Consider the following 14,709-nt stretch of genomic DNA (forward strand, 5'->3'; position numbering starts at 1 on the left):
GATTTATGTTCTGCATGTATAAGTTTTAGCATTGTTAACTGTTTCCACAAGGAGTTCATAAAGAGTTAAAACTGAATCAGCACTCACATATTGTTCATCCTTGGCTGCAAATATTTGTATGTTTTTGAAGCACTCTATTAGTTCTTACCACGTTTTGAAGCTCACAGGAATCAGGCAGGGCAGCCCTACAGGTGCAGGTGCAAGTTTGTACACATCTACAACCATGGTTATTTAGAAGCCCTGAAAGTAGCAAGTTCTCTTAATATTGACTTAGTGTGTAGAATAAACACAATTTTAGCCAAATTGAACACTTGTTAATATAATTGCTCCAATACAAAATTTATTTTGGATTGTGATTAGAGAAACTCATAATCAGGAATGCACAGTCATTTTAAAGATCCAGTGGAGTTTTCTTTGGAGCCAAAAGAGACAACACAGTAGTCAATTAAATCAGCCTTCCTTGGGTGTGTTTTCTTATATGCAAAAGAAAAGCACAGAGCTTGGTGTGTGTCTGCTCTTACATCCACATCTGCTTTTATCTTTGGAGTGCCTTCAGAGTCAACCAGAAGAAATTTACAACTGATGTTTATTCAGGACATAAACCCAAATTAATGCATTTGGAACAATGTGTTCTTGTTCGCATTCACGTAATGAAATTTGCCTTTGACTTGAGCAGGAGCGGTGCTGGGCTCTCTGCAGCTGATTATATGCATCAATATTAGGCTGTGTTTGAATGATGCTGTATTATGCATGATAATAAAGTATCATGCAGCTGTGAGACACCAGGCAACATAATTACATGGATTGCAAGAGAAGTACAAAGCAAAATTTAGCACTGTGTTTAATAGCCCATCTCAGCCTTCCCTCATTATACCTGGACCTTTGTTTACTTAATTACAATTATTTTAAAGTTAAATCGATATTTATTTTTCTGATGGTGGCCTTGTTCTGAATGTACATACACTGAGAACCCCTTATTGACATGACCAAGCAAGATATTGTATTTTGTTAAATTTACTTTGAAGATTTCTGATGCCAATTGCTAGCATGTTCACAATCCCAATCATGTTGAAAATCTAATATCAACATGAGCTTAGAATAATACCCATATGTTGTTCCTGGATGAAGAAAACACTGCCACTCTATACTGGTAAACTACTGGAGAACAAGATACACTTCACTGTAAATTCAGGTAGAGGAGACTGATATTTTTTTTCCAGAATTACATTCATTTAATAGGATATTAGAAAATATTTCCCAGTCTGCATCCACAGCAGTATGAAACGAATATTTGAAAGATGTTATCAATGCCTGTGAACAATAATCATAGCTAGTTAATATCAATCTTATATATTTATCCTTATAATACAGGAACAATCCTAGTGTCTCAGTTCATAGATGTGGAAAGGTGGCACAGAAGTACCTAGTGACCATCCCAATTCCACATAGAAAGAATGGGGGAGAGAAGGAAACAAAGCCCCAGCTCTGAACTCAAATCATATTAGAATCCATCTTCACAGAAAGAATAAAAACCTGTTCTTGCCACCTAATTATTATGGCATAAGCCAGATTTTAACAGCCCTCAGTCAATAGCAGGATTCCTCGGTGGATTTCATACCTAATCATAGGTATTAAATACCTTGGATTTTTCATTATCAAACTTGAAGTTCAAAATGAGTAGCTCAATTTTAACAGTTTTCTCCAAAGCAAGAACCTTTGTGATCTCACCAACGTCAAAAAAGTTTCTCCAGTTTAAATATCTAAGCTGTAATAGGACATAATAGCCTCAAGCTGGAGCAGGTAATCTGAATGAACTTGGGTGCAACAAAGCAAATAACAGAAATAAAAGTGACACTACCTGGCAGGCATATGCAACAAGTGTCTTGTAGTTCAGCAGCAAAGATACACAGTTTCTCACAAAGCAATCTCATGGAAACTGATATATTAAGACAAGCTAATGATTGACTTGCTATTTACAGAAGGCTTCATTAAAGCTTTCCTGCTGCCTGTACTTTGTCTTTTCAATCACTATGAACAGTGAGAGCTTTCCTGTGTTATAATTACATAATAGTAAATGCGGTTTCAGAAATTTGCAAGAACCTGCAAATAAAACCAGCTCTACAGCAAGTTATCACATTTTACTATCAGTGATAATGTATATAACATTCCAATACAAATTTTTTATATATAAAGATGTTAATGATTCCTTACAACATTTTCAAAAGAAAGCAGCATAAAAAGCATTCTCAGGTTTATTTCACTGTTATTAATTTAAAGTGGACACTGTGAAATCTATTAAAGGGCATCTCCAAGTTCAAAATTAAGTCTGTAACAGATCTAGTGACAGAATCAAGGTGCTTCATCCTGAAAGCTCACTAATACTTGGTAAATCTTTAGTTAGAGCTACCTTACATTTACAGCAATTATACTGAAAACAGTCTGAACTCTCATCTACTTACAGTCTGTCCTATATTTTCCAAAGCCCATTTTAAATCAGTGCAAGGTTTACGATACTATGATTATGCTTCCAACCTGGACATTATATGTTTTCAGTATTAGGATGGCATTTTTTCTTTGAGTTTACAGTATGAAAGTTGCCTCTTCAAACCACATTATGTATTAAATTTGTGATTCCTAAACTGAAAATCGGAACAGAGCTGGAGAAAATGAATAAATTAGAATCAAAGGGAGCCAGAGGGATGTTAGCAAAGAAGTGCAAGCTCTACACAATGCGTCAAAACAAACAAACAAACAAAAAAAGGAAGTAAAAGAGGAAGGGGAAATAACTGGAAACTAGTAACTCACAACTGGCTAAAATAATACATTCCTTTGTTTTCAGTGGGCTTTTTTTCCAGGATTTTGCTCTGCAGTGTAAGAACAACTACAATAGAAAAGAAGTGCCCTGCTACAGCAGCAAGTTTTCTTCCTTCAGTACTGCAGAGCCTGCTACGGATCCAAGGGACAGCGCATCCCCTCCCTGCCGGGGCTCGGCCTCACCAGGCGTGAGGCTCTCACCGCGGGGTCCTGCCTGACACGCTGCCTGGCCCCCAGCCCACCCCGCTGCCGCACAGGGGCCTCCCTCCCACAGCGGGATGCCGTGTGTGAAACGCGGCGAGTCCTGCTGACCTGTCGCCCTCTGGCCATCAGCACTTGGCGGGTCGAGGCAGTGTGACAGAGTCACACAGCCATCAGAGCAGGAAGGGAAGGGCTGTGCAGTGTCCACATCTGGTTTATGGCCTCCCTCCATCCATGGGCAGCCCTATCCCAGCCTCAGGCTGTATGTAGCACTGTTTTACGTATAGGAAATGAATGTTACTACGAAGGCAACACACATACAGAGGAAGCCATGACCTTATCTCTTTGTTATATCTTCACACCTTTTCAGAGCTCCCTTGCACAGGCACAGTCCTGGTCAGCCTGCAAAACAGGAACGAAAGGACAAGAATGCAGCTGAGAAGGGAGCTGCCCCTGCCTCATGCACCCCTGCAGAGCCGGCAAAGATGGACGGGCTGCTTCTGCTGTAGGAGGAGCAGCAGTCAGGTCTAGCTTGGTGGGAGACATCTGGAGACCTGCAACCTACCTAGCTCTGAGACAACTCAAGTGTGCTGTTCTCCAATCTCTATGTTTTCTAATATCTCCCTCATTACGTGGAGTAGTACATCTTATATGTAGTATCAAATAAAATAAGGTAATCAAGCACAATCTCAGAAAAAATGTTTGCAATACAAGTAACCGACAGAAGCTCAGGGAAGACAGGAAATTGAGGGAGACTGTAAATATCGACAAGACAGGAAATTAACTCCTGTGGAAACTGCACAATTAGAAGCTTGGGCAGATATGGACAGAGTCAACTTCCAAAAATCATGGCTGCAGTTAGTGAGAAATAATCTAATACTTGGTGAGTGGGTGAGGGCCAGAGGCCAAAACACCTATAGGGACCAAATAGAATAAAACCCAGCAAGTAGGATTACTTGCTTCATTTTGGTGCTGGAAAACATTTGGGACTGCTTACTTTGGGGTGGGAGAATATTTCATCTTAGCTTGGTGTAGAGTCACTGCATTATTCTGATCTGAAAAGTCAAGATAGTGGTACTAAGAAAAATAAGTGGATGTATTGTTGGATTTTTTACACCATTTCCTTCAAGTACAATGCCCTCAGCACAGGAATTTAAGTGGGACCAAGGAGCAGTCTGGAGAGGATTGTAGAAGTCTATTGTACTACAGCAGGGCAGAACTGAGACCTAGGCTACAGATTTAGGAATACTTAGTACCCCTTGATTGGATGTCTGCAGATAAATGCCTGTAGTAACATAATTCATATCCTTTTTTAATTTGAAATGCACTGAACAAATGCCAAAGTTGCCAGCACTGTTCACTCCAGCACCCCTAGTATGGAAGTCCTGTCATGCAACATGGGTTGGGGTTCCAGAGCTGGAATTTGAACCATGCAGTGTTTGCAGCATTTATAAAACTTGCCTTCCAGCTTATTCTCACAACTACTCAAACCTCAACCATACATGTTTTGTAAACTCAGTGATGTCCAATCAGGAGCTGGGCATCCATTTGCCTAAGTGAACTGCACTTCATGGTACAGGAACACAGTGGGCTTATACGAGGGTTCTGAAAAGAGAGGATTTACATTCCACACTGATTGAAAGGCAGGTGCAGAGCAACTTATGCAAGCAGGCTACATACAAATTATTTCAATGTGCTCATGGAAGCATAAGAAGTTACGGAAGGAAATAATATATAGGAAAATATACTTGCAGTAGTGCTGCAATGACTCAACAAGTCATTAAGATACTGTATAAAGCACATTTTGGAGAAAAGAAAAATAAAAAGCAGTAAATAAATCAGAGAACTTTAACTGGTCCATGAGTTTCAGAGAATTAAAGTTTTCAGTCTTTTTCCTCTGTTATTTTGGGGGCTCAAGCCTTCCTTGATGATAAAGCGGGGGTGTTCAGATGATTGCATGTGGGAGTCAATGCTTAAACGGGACATTCCAGGTGCCAGGGCAGTCCCCGTAAGCTCCTCGCTCGCGGGCAGAGCTGCGGGCGCGGCTGGCCCCGCGGTCCGCGGGCGATGCCCCGACTCGACCCGGCTGCCGGCTCACCCACCGCCTCCGTCGCTGCAACGCGAGCAAAGCGGGGCTGGCGGGCGGCGAGGAGCTTCAGGTGGCCGTGGCGGAAGCAGAGGGTGTCGGCAAGGTTTTAACAAGCCTCGGGGATGCCAAGCGAAGGCCTGGCTAGGTGACCGTGCCCGCCCGCCCCGCCTCCCCCGCGGGGAGCAGCGGACCGCGGCGCGGCCCCTTCCCGCACATTCCGGCAGAGGCGGCCGATGCGGCGGCAGCCGCCCGTCCGCCCCGCCACCGCCACCGCCCTGCCGGCGATGCGGGCCGCTCCGGGGCGGGATCGGCCTTCGCCACACCCCACACACCCCCCGGCTGGCCCCGCGGGAGGACACCGGGGCCCGCCCCGGAGCTCCTGGGCCTGTGCGCCGGGCCCCCCTCGCCCCTGCCCGGGCTCCCCCCCGACCCCGGACGCTGCCCCCACCCTTTCGGCCTCCCGCCTTCCCCTCCCCTTCCCCTCCCGGTCCCTCCTCCCTGCCGGCGCCGGCCGTGCCCGCCTCGCTCCCCGCCCCGGCTGAGGGGCGGCTGCCGCTGCTGCTGCCGCTGCTGGCGGCGGCTCCGGGAAAATGTCCGAGCGCGGCAGCTTCTACCGGCAGGAGCTGAACAAGACGGTGTGGGAGGTGCCCCAGCGCTACCAGAACCTCACCCCTGTCGGCTCCGGTGCCTACGGCTCCGTCTGGTAGGTGCGGGGCGCGGGCAGGGAGGCTGGGAGTCGGCAGGTGCCACAGCGGGGACGGGGGGCAGCCCCGGCGCCGCCCCGCGGACAGTGCCGGGGAGCGGGCGGCCGGTGCCTCCGTGGCGGGCGCCGGGGGTCTCGGGGCTCTCCTGGCGGGGCGGGCGGGGGGTCCCTGCGCGGCGGGGCCGGCCCCGCGCGTGCCGGGGCGGGGGCGTGTCCGCGGGAGCCGAGCCGTGCGGGGCCGGGGCTCTGCTGGCGGCCCCGCGGGGCCGGGGCACGTCTCGCCGTAACCCGGGCAGCCTTGTCTCCCCGCCGCGGCGCCTGCAGGCCGCCCCCCGCCTCGCGGGGCAGCAGTGCGGGGGCCGCTGGCCGCCCGCCGGGCCCGCTGGCCGCGCCGCTCCTCCGCGCCGGGGAGCCCGCCGCAGGGCCGCTCGCACCGGGGTGAAAATTGCCCTGAAGCCGAGAATCTTGCACCGTCATGGCGTGTCCGGGCGGGGGGGCAGCCACAGGGCGCGGGGCACGGCTGTGGAAGCGCTGCCTGTGGCCGGCGCGGGAGGGCGGACCGGCGGGCTGCGGGGGATGCGCCTCGTGGCGGGGGCTGGCGGGACTGCCCGCGGGGGCCGGGGCACGCACAGCGCGGGGAGCTCCGTTCTCGGCCACGATGGACGTGTCGGCAGGGCAGGGGTCAGGCCGGGCGGGCGCAGAGCACAGAGGGGTTCGCCGGCCGAGGCAGGGGGAATTAGGGCAGGTTGCCCGCCGGGAGCTTCGGCGTTTTAGAGTTGTGTACGGTTTTATCACATCACATCATCAAACGTTTCCCTGTTGTGGATAACTGCTATCTCAGGTTTGCCCTGTCAGGAACTCCCAATGCAGACTGGGCTGTTTTCTGATATGCGTAATTAAGTATGCATCAAATAAGAAAATAATACCTAATAAAACTTTGAGTTTGTTGTGTTTTTTTTTTAAATAATAGTGATGTTTCTGAAAAAGAATCATGTTTCTTTTGTAAGCTAAGTGGAATTACCTGAAAGCAGTCTATAATGGGCCTTTAAATAAATACTGTACAAAAAAGATTTATTTAGAACTTCACTTTTTTTTGCTATGGACTAAACTTGTGCAATAGTCACTTGCTTTTTTTTTTTCTTCATGGTGAGATACCGGAGAACATTTATGGAATTTCTCATTTGTTGCTTCCTTCTATAGCTCTGTGAAATACCCCAATTATATGTAAACTTAAGAACAAGCATTTAAAAAACCTCCAAGAATCAGCATAAATGCTCAGGACTAGAGTGAAGTATCTTTGAATTCTTCTCTTCGTTATTATTTCAGTCTTGCTTGCACCAGGGAAATCCAGGCAAATACTGAGTGACTGTTGGTACCTGCCATTGTAGTTAAGGGTGTATAGTCCTGTGACTGTCAGGTGTGAGTAGTTTCACAAGGACCTGTTTTTATTTCATATACATAAACTTAGTTTACATTCTTATCTTTTATTTTACACACTAGGAACTGGATATACAGTAGGAGAGTAACAGTTGTTGTGTTCCAATTGAAACTGCATTTCTGGTTATTTTCCCTATATTGTGGCATAGTTTTAAGAGGGAGACTTTGCTGTGTTTAATTTTTTATTGAGATGTCAAGACTTCTGAAAAATTGCGAAGGAAATGAAAATGTGGTGGTTTACTTGCAGCACAGCTGGTGCTTTGCTATCTTAAAGCTGTTAGTGTTGTTAATTCATTGTACTTACTTATTTTCTGTCTGCAAAGCCAAGGAAATCCTAGTATTTTAGCAGTGCAGAAGCTTCAGATCTAGGACATAAAATGGAGACTGGAAGATGCTATGGGAAAGGTTTACTCTAAAATACACATTTAAGAACAGAGTACAGCAATAAATTATTACTCTATATTAATAGCTTTGTTAACATCGATGAACTATAAACTCAAAACAGAAGCTTGAATGTGAGGAAAAGGTTTGCATCTCAGAAAAGCCAGCTATTTTTAGTGTCTATTGAAATTGATTTTTTTTCCATCTGTGTGCATGTTCTTTACCCAGGAGACCCACAAGACACAATCATTCCCTAGAGTTATATGCTATATTGCTTTTGTGAATAATTGTACTCCTATTCAGTAAATTATCTAAAAACGTATTTAAGTCTTAGAGAAAACACTAGAATTAAACAATTTTTAAGTGCTTTCCTGAAGAGAAGCCAAGGCCCCAAACTCCAAACACTGGCTTTAAAGTGGGAAAAAAATTGTTGTGACAAATCTCTTTCTTCCTCAGTGAAACTCTTCTCTAGTCCTACCCTTTCCTTTTTTACAGTAAATTCTCAGTCACATCTGATAGACTTGTGCAACTGAAGTCATAACTGGTAATTAGAAACATATTGACCTTTTTTTGCTTGCAGCTCAAAATCAATAGAAGAATTTGTGTCAGGAAGCTGTGTTTTGGCCCAATTTGTTGACATTTCCTAAGTCTAAAATAATTTGTATTTGGGTTAGTTTTTATATGTGGATGTATCAAATGTGCTATAGAGATAAATATTATTCACTGTTAAAAAGGTATCTTGTATCAAGTGCAGTGCTTTTCAGTGTGCTTTTCTTCTTTTGTATTTAGATGTAGTGTATACATTCATGAAAAGCAAACCTTCCATAGCATAAAGAGCTCTGCTGCTCTTCTCGGTTTTTTAATGACACCTCATAAACAGTCCTTGGAAATCCTCAGAAGAACTTGGCCACGCTGCCAATTGGAGTTGCACTTCAGCATCTACATGAACCACAGAATGATCTGGGAGGTCTTTTCCTCAAGTACTTCACCCTTGCAGTACGTTTTGCATCTCTTATATTTTAACTCTGTGGAGGGCTTTGTTTTCACCTGGGCACTTCTCTGTGGCCATTCAAGCTGGTGGATGCTCTGTCTTTTGCTACTGTCAAATACCAAATTTACATAGACAGCTGTTTCTTTTGGAGTTGTTTTCTTTTTGTGTAATAGCTATTCTTACCAAGTTTATCTTTTAATATTAGGCAGTTATTTTAACTCTTCTTCAAGCCAAAACTCAGTTTAAAGTTTTCTTTCATTTGCGTAGTGTCCACCCTGAAAGTTGGATTTATGTCTCACAGAAGTCAAAGAGCCAGTTGAATCTTACAGACTATCCCTGCTAAATGTGACTTTTAAAAACATTTCTGATTTCACATGCAGCATTTAAGCTGATAGTAATTTAGCTGGGAAGTAAGCAAGCTTACTTTCACAAAGTAGTATTCAGCTACAACCATTTTGGTTCTATTCTAGGGGAATGTCTCAGGGTCAAACTGCACTTTAAACTCTTGTCCCATGTGACTCTACCTTTTAAATAAGAATTTTGGCTGTGTGTGAGTCTTTCAACAGTCCTGGTGATCTTGCTTATGAACTGGATCTCTGGCCTACAGCATCTGTGCCTCTCAGATCTAGTACCCCAGGAGGTCCTCTGTGGTTTGGTATCTGTCTGCCTTTTCTGGTGGGAGTTGGCATTACCACCTGCTTGAGAAAGAGCTTAATCTCTGCTTTTTTTGAAAACTTCTTATTATACTGCAAGTTATGTAACATGGATAGATTTTTGGCTTACTGGAGTTTTAAAAGCCTGTTTGCCTCTTTTCATCCCAGCTTTTGTAAACTGTCTTCCAACCTACTTAGTCCTGTTTTTGCCTGGGAGGTATAGGCAGACTTCTGCAGCGTGTTGTCTCTGATCTCTCCAACAGGTTGTCGTCCATTAGCATGTTGCAAGCTCTGTGTTCTGCCTCCTTTGGAAAGAACAGACCTTGCAAGGTGAACCAGAGTGAGGACAGAGCTTCTTCACAGCTAGAAACTCGTGCAGTGTTTCCTCAGAGGTCATTGGCATCAACAGTACTCACATGATACAGTCAGGCTCTTTTAGTTTTAATAGTATGTGATGCCTAACGCCAGCTTGTGTGACATAACACATTTGAAAAACGAGGCCTTCATCGGAGTACAATGGCACAGGCCTCAGTTCAAGAAAAGTGGGAAAGCGAAGCCTGCCTTAGGTCATTTACGCAAACGCAGCACTTCAGCAAGTGCCTCCATCTTGCCTTCAAGTGCAAGCTTAAGATCCATTAAGTTTTTGTCATGGCTAATTCTGGGTAAAAATAGGGGAAGGTGGGGTGGTATTTAGGATTCTGTTTTGCTTTGAGGAAGTACAAGTGGAAAAAAAAAGAAGCAGAAGGATTTAATCCTGAAGTTTAACCCCTTCTTTCCCCCATCCACCTCATCCTGTGCTTCTGGTTAGATTGTCACTCACAAGTGTTTTGAGAGTGGTAGCTTGGAAGACATTGCTGATACTGTCCTTTTCACACAGAGGACCTTTAAGGAGAGCTGAGACAACTCAGTACCATATGAGGTTTTTTGAGAAAAGCTGATATAAATTGTCTTTCACTGACAAAAAAATCCTTCACCCAAAACTGCACCTGCTGACTTTTAGATGATAATTTTTTTTTAGAATAACCATTTACTCAGCTGTAGTGATGCTAAGGATGTGGTTTCAACTATGAGATCAGGTTACTGCAGCTACAGTAGGTATCACTGTAACATTAAACGCTAGTTTAAATAGTAAATGCTGAGATAAGCTTTTAGGGTAGTAGTAACACACCTGATTTATGTAAATATGCTGATAATTTGAGATCATATATGCCTGTACAGGCTAAAGGCAGAATCCCAAGTACATGTAGAGCCAGTTGATTTGATGGACTCTCTTTGGGCTGTTCTTTTAGATTAGGTCTTTTGTTTCCAAGTACAGGGGATGAACTTAATCCTATGGATGTTTGTGGTTATATTTTATTGGAAACATTTCAAACAATATTGTTAAAATACTGCTGTTCAAGATCTCTTAGCAGTTGTCTGGTTTTTCTATGCATCATTCAGAAGGAAAGTTTTGAAGCCTTTCATTAGTTTTGCAGGAATTTACAATGAGCCCTTCTGAGCTTATTCAAATGCTTGCTTGAAAACTGAGAGATGAAGGGCAACATGAGAGTCCTGTCAGAGGGAGGACATCTCTTGAGTGACTATATGTATTATGATACTTAGAAACAAGGCCTTGAAAGTGAGGTTCAATAGGGAGAAGTAAGTTAAAGGAGTTGCATGGTCAACGTTACAGGTTAGGAGGAAGATCATCTTTGCAGCAGCATTGCTAGAATGAATGGATAAAAATAAGTGAAGCAACAAAAAAATGTTTCAGAGTAAGAAAGAGGAACATGATTAAATAGTTATTGGGAATGAAATCACAATGTGATTTGCAACTACAAGGCCAAGGGAGGTCAAGAATTCAAGACATTTTGTGAAAGATACATGAAGGAAGATGGAAGAGTGTTTCTGAGCACTGGCCAGGGAAACATCACCATGGAGTTTGATGAGAGTGGTTTTGTTGGAGGACTAGGATAGAATGCAGATGGCTCGTTGTTCCTTTGTCCAGTTTCATCCTGAGTATTTTCGAGCTGTTGGAACAATGTAGTTACTGCCTTTGGAAGTGAAAGGGAAGTGGGATGGTAATTAGTGGAGTCAAGATTCCTATTTGAAATGGAAGTGTTTTAGAATGCTTTTAATGAAGGAAACTGAATCAGGAATGAGGTTTTTGTGGAGATGGATAAAAATGGCTGAGATGGAAATCTTTAGGTGTGCTGCTGTCACAAAGCCCATGGGGTGGTGAGAAGGCAGATGAGAAACATCTGTATATGTATGAGGAGTGTAGTGTAAGGAGTTGTAGGAAGGCTGAAAGAAAGACAAGCTCAAGAAGTGAGGAAGACAACTTGGTATTGTGCAGGTTTTCTTTCAGGATAAATTGAGATCTTATTTAGAGACGGAAAGAGCACAGGATGGAAAAGCAATGAGAGGCACAAGATGAGCCAGTTGTGGCAGAAAGACAGCAAGAATCATGGAACTACAGCTTTTTGTGTGGCTGGAGGAATACGTTAGCAGAATAAAAATTCCCTACAGAAGGTCTCCTCCATCCGTACTTCGGTATGACTTGTTACAGTAAGCGCCTTCATGACCACACAGTGTAGCAGTGGCATAGCTAACTGCCTTCCTCTCCTTGCTCCTGATTGTGTTGGCAGTTTGCTAGGGTCCCTGTTCCAGAGCCCTTAAATTCTTGGAGCCTGGTTGCTTCAACACAGCTTCCCAAGGAGCTGTTTGCAATTTCTGAACCTATTAGCTAGTTGGTACCAAGAATTCTCTATCTTAGTTGTGTGTATGCAGTCAGGAAGGGAGAGGGCTTTCAAAACCCCTGCATGATCTGGGAACCAATCTCTATCATTTAATACTTCTGCTGTTGTAGAGGGAGAAAACAGAAAATGAGAAAGAGAAGTGGGGGAGGAATAAGAAAAAGAAGGACAAGAATGTAAGTGAGGTTTCATCTGTTTAGGTTTATATAGACTATTTGAAAGCACTGGTATTTTTCATGTTAAACTTCATATCCATGTTAACCACTAGTATTTCTAGCTGTTACTTCTAAACCCACAATTTATAGCTATCAAGCCTTTTTTAATGAAATGCTGAATAGGACATTTGTCACTAGCAATGTACTGGCTTAGTGACAGCTGACAGGTTTTCTTGTTTACATCCTGACATTTGGATTATAGGCTATCTAAAATACATGATTATTTTAGTATCCATGAGTTGGTTACACACTCTCAGGAAGCTAGCAGCTTATTAACCCAAACTTCTGCATGTTCTTCTCACCAGCATGATTTTAAATGCATCACTCCCACTGATGTAATCTGTACTGTCTATAACTTCACCTAGAAAAGTGTGACTGCTCCTCTGTAAAGTTATTTAAATATTTAAGTCACTGTGAAGACATAAGAACCAGATCAGAAGACAAAAAATAGCTTGTGGATTCAGAGGCTGATACAGCATTATTATCATAATCTTGTTACCCTGAAAGGAGATTGGCTTTGTATTCATGTAAACATATGGATAGCAATTACTTTAGAGTATTTTTTCAGTGTTTGCTTAAAGCTGTGTAGATATTTTTGTTGGTTATGGAACAATTATGTCACATACACAAGAGATATTTTGTACTTTCATATTTAGATCTAGTAGTAAATTAATCTGGGGTAATTGACAGTGGTTGTACTAAAGCCAAAACAATTTATTCTAGTGCTCAGCGTGTTTGAACAATATCCAAGTGATGGGATGTAGTTTTACAATACAATAAGCTGTCATCATCAAGCAGGGTTTTCTTCCCTAATGAGAAGATTAGCGTGTCATTTCAGAGCTGCCTATTACTCATCCTCCCAGCTTTTGTCTTGCTACCATCTCATTTTTCCTGTGATTTCCTTCCATGCACGTGTGTTGTGATTTGTGCGGTTTAGTAAACAAATACACACTCTATACCTGAAATCTAGCTCTCAGAGGGTGGAAATCACTAACTTGAACTTGCAGAAAATAAGAAAACATTTATAAAGAAACAAATGAGCCATTTCCTGAGTTTACTTTGCTGCTTAACTTAAACTTACCATGGGTGGCCTTTTCCCGTTGTTCCCTTGCTGCATTGCCAATAGCTGTTAGGATCCATTTTCTGGTATTGGATAGATTCCATGTGTGCTTTTTCCAAGCCTATCCTATATCTCAGGAAAAAGTAGCTCTATTTTTTTTTTTTTTTTAAAAAAGGTAAACAAAAAAAAAAGTTGTATATTAGAAAAGAAGAGCAAGATCCTAGAGAAGACCCACGAGACAAAGCTCACACACTAAACCTTGCAAACAAAAAACAAAATCTGTGTTACTCATGTGGGGACTTTCATTCACCTACATGACGTTTATGAGAAATGTAAAAAGGGTTGTCATTCACTGCAGTTGTCAGGAACTCAGATTATATGACTGACAACTAGAAGATGTTCCAGAGCCAGGTTCCTGTGTGTTCCCTTTTCTATCTTACTTGCTTACAATGCTTAGTGCACTGACTGCCTGCTTCAATAATTGGGTGCTCTGTGTGTTGACCCCTCTTCTATTCCTTCTCCTCAGTGCTTGCTCACGTACACCCTTCTGTTGCTGTTACTCATTTTTCTAAGGAATTCAGGATCTTAAAAATTAAAGGGATGTTAATCCACAAGGAAGTTCATGTCTCCTTTAGTGGAAGGAGCCAGTGGGTACATGAAAGGATGATGAGGTCTGTGGATAAGATACCAGAATTGTGTCTGTACTAAAGATGTGACAGAAATTCTGTGTACTTTCCATTTTGTTACCAGGATGTTACCTTCTTTCTTACCAAAATCAGTAAAGTTCTGCCCATGTGAATTTGTGTTTTGAGAATGAATTACATTTTTTTCCTTTTTTTTTTATACATGTAAGGCAGAGTCTTTTTGTGTTCTGGAGGACTATGACCCAGTGAAAGAAGGAAGCCTGTGTTGTGCTGCAGCAAAACAAATAAAAATAGAAGCCTAGAAAAACATGGGAAAAACCCAGACCCAGTGTCACTGTCACATGGAGCAAATTTAAGGATCTGCTTATGTACAGCATTCTCTCCAAGTTTGGTATAGTGTGTCCCACCAGTTGATGAGGATGTAGGAGTAACAGCCTCACAAGCTGGGACACTGAATTATATGAAATAAATTGGAAAAGTTAGTCTTCCCTCTATTTTTGTCCCTTAGCCTCAAATGAATCACTTAGAATACATATACCTAATTATTTGTACAGATATAATTTTTCCAGAAGGATAAGATCACACTTTGCAGGCAACTAAAACTTTGTGGTTATCTGAGGTGACAGGGACACAATAGTGGCTGACACAGGTAACGTGCAGTGAATGAGCCGTTCACTGGGGACACAAAACTGGAACCGCATACAACCAGCTTGGGTAATACCTTCATTTGCATCAGCTAGACCTGGGCTGGCTCCAGGAATATAGAGAACTCACTAGACTAAACTC

General features: G+C 43.0%; 1 protein-coding gene across 2 annotated transcripts in view; it reads left to right on the plus strand.

The window, feature by feature from the left end:
* The first annotated feature begins 5,638 nt into the window (after positions 1 to 5,638).
* Positions 5,639 to 14,709, plus strand: part of MAPK11 (mitogen-activated protein kinase 11) — a 35,042-nt gene continuing 25,971 nt past the window's right edge. The window contains exon 1 of one of the 2 annotated variants that reach the window (XM_051637614.1): positions 5,639 to 5,807. In XM_051637614.1, the coding sequence (XP_051493574.1) occupies positions 5,695 to 5,807 (113 nt within the window). In that variant the 5' untranslated portion in view covers positions 5,639 to 5,694. Of the gene's footprint in view, positions 5,808 to 8,606; positions 8,622 to 14,709 lie in introns of those variants that run through there. The other variant, XM_051637623.1, reaches the window with a different exon arrangement.

This window comes from Apus apus, chromosome 1 (genome assembly GCF_020740795.1).
Source record: "Apus apus isolate bApuApu2 chromosome 1, bApuApu2.pri.cur, whole genome shotgun sequence".
NCBI classification, from domain to species: Eukaryota; Metazoa; Chordata; class Aves; order Apodiformes; family Apodidae; genus Apus; species Apus apus.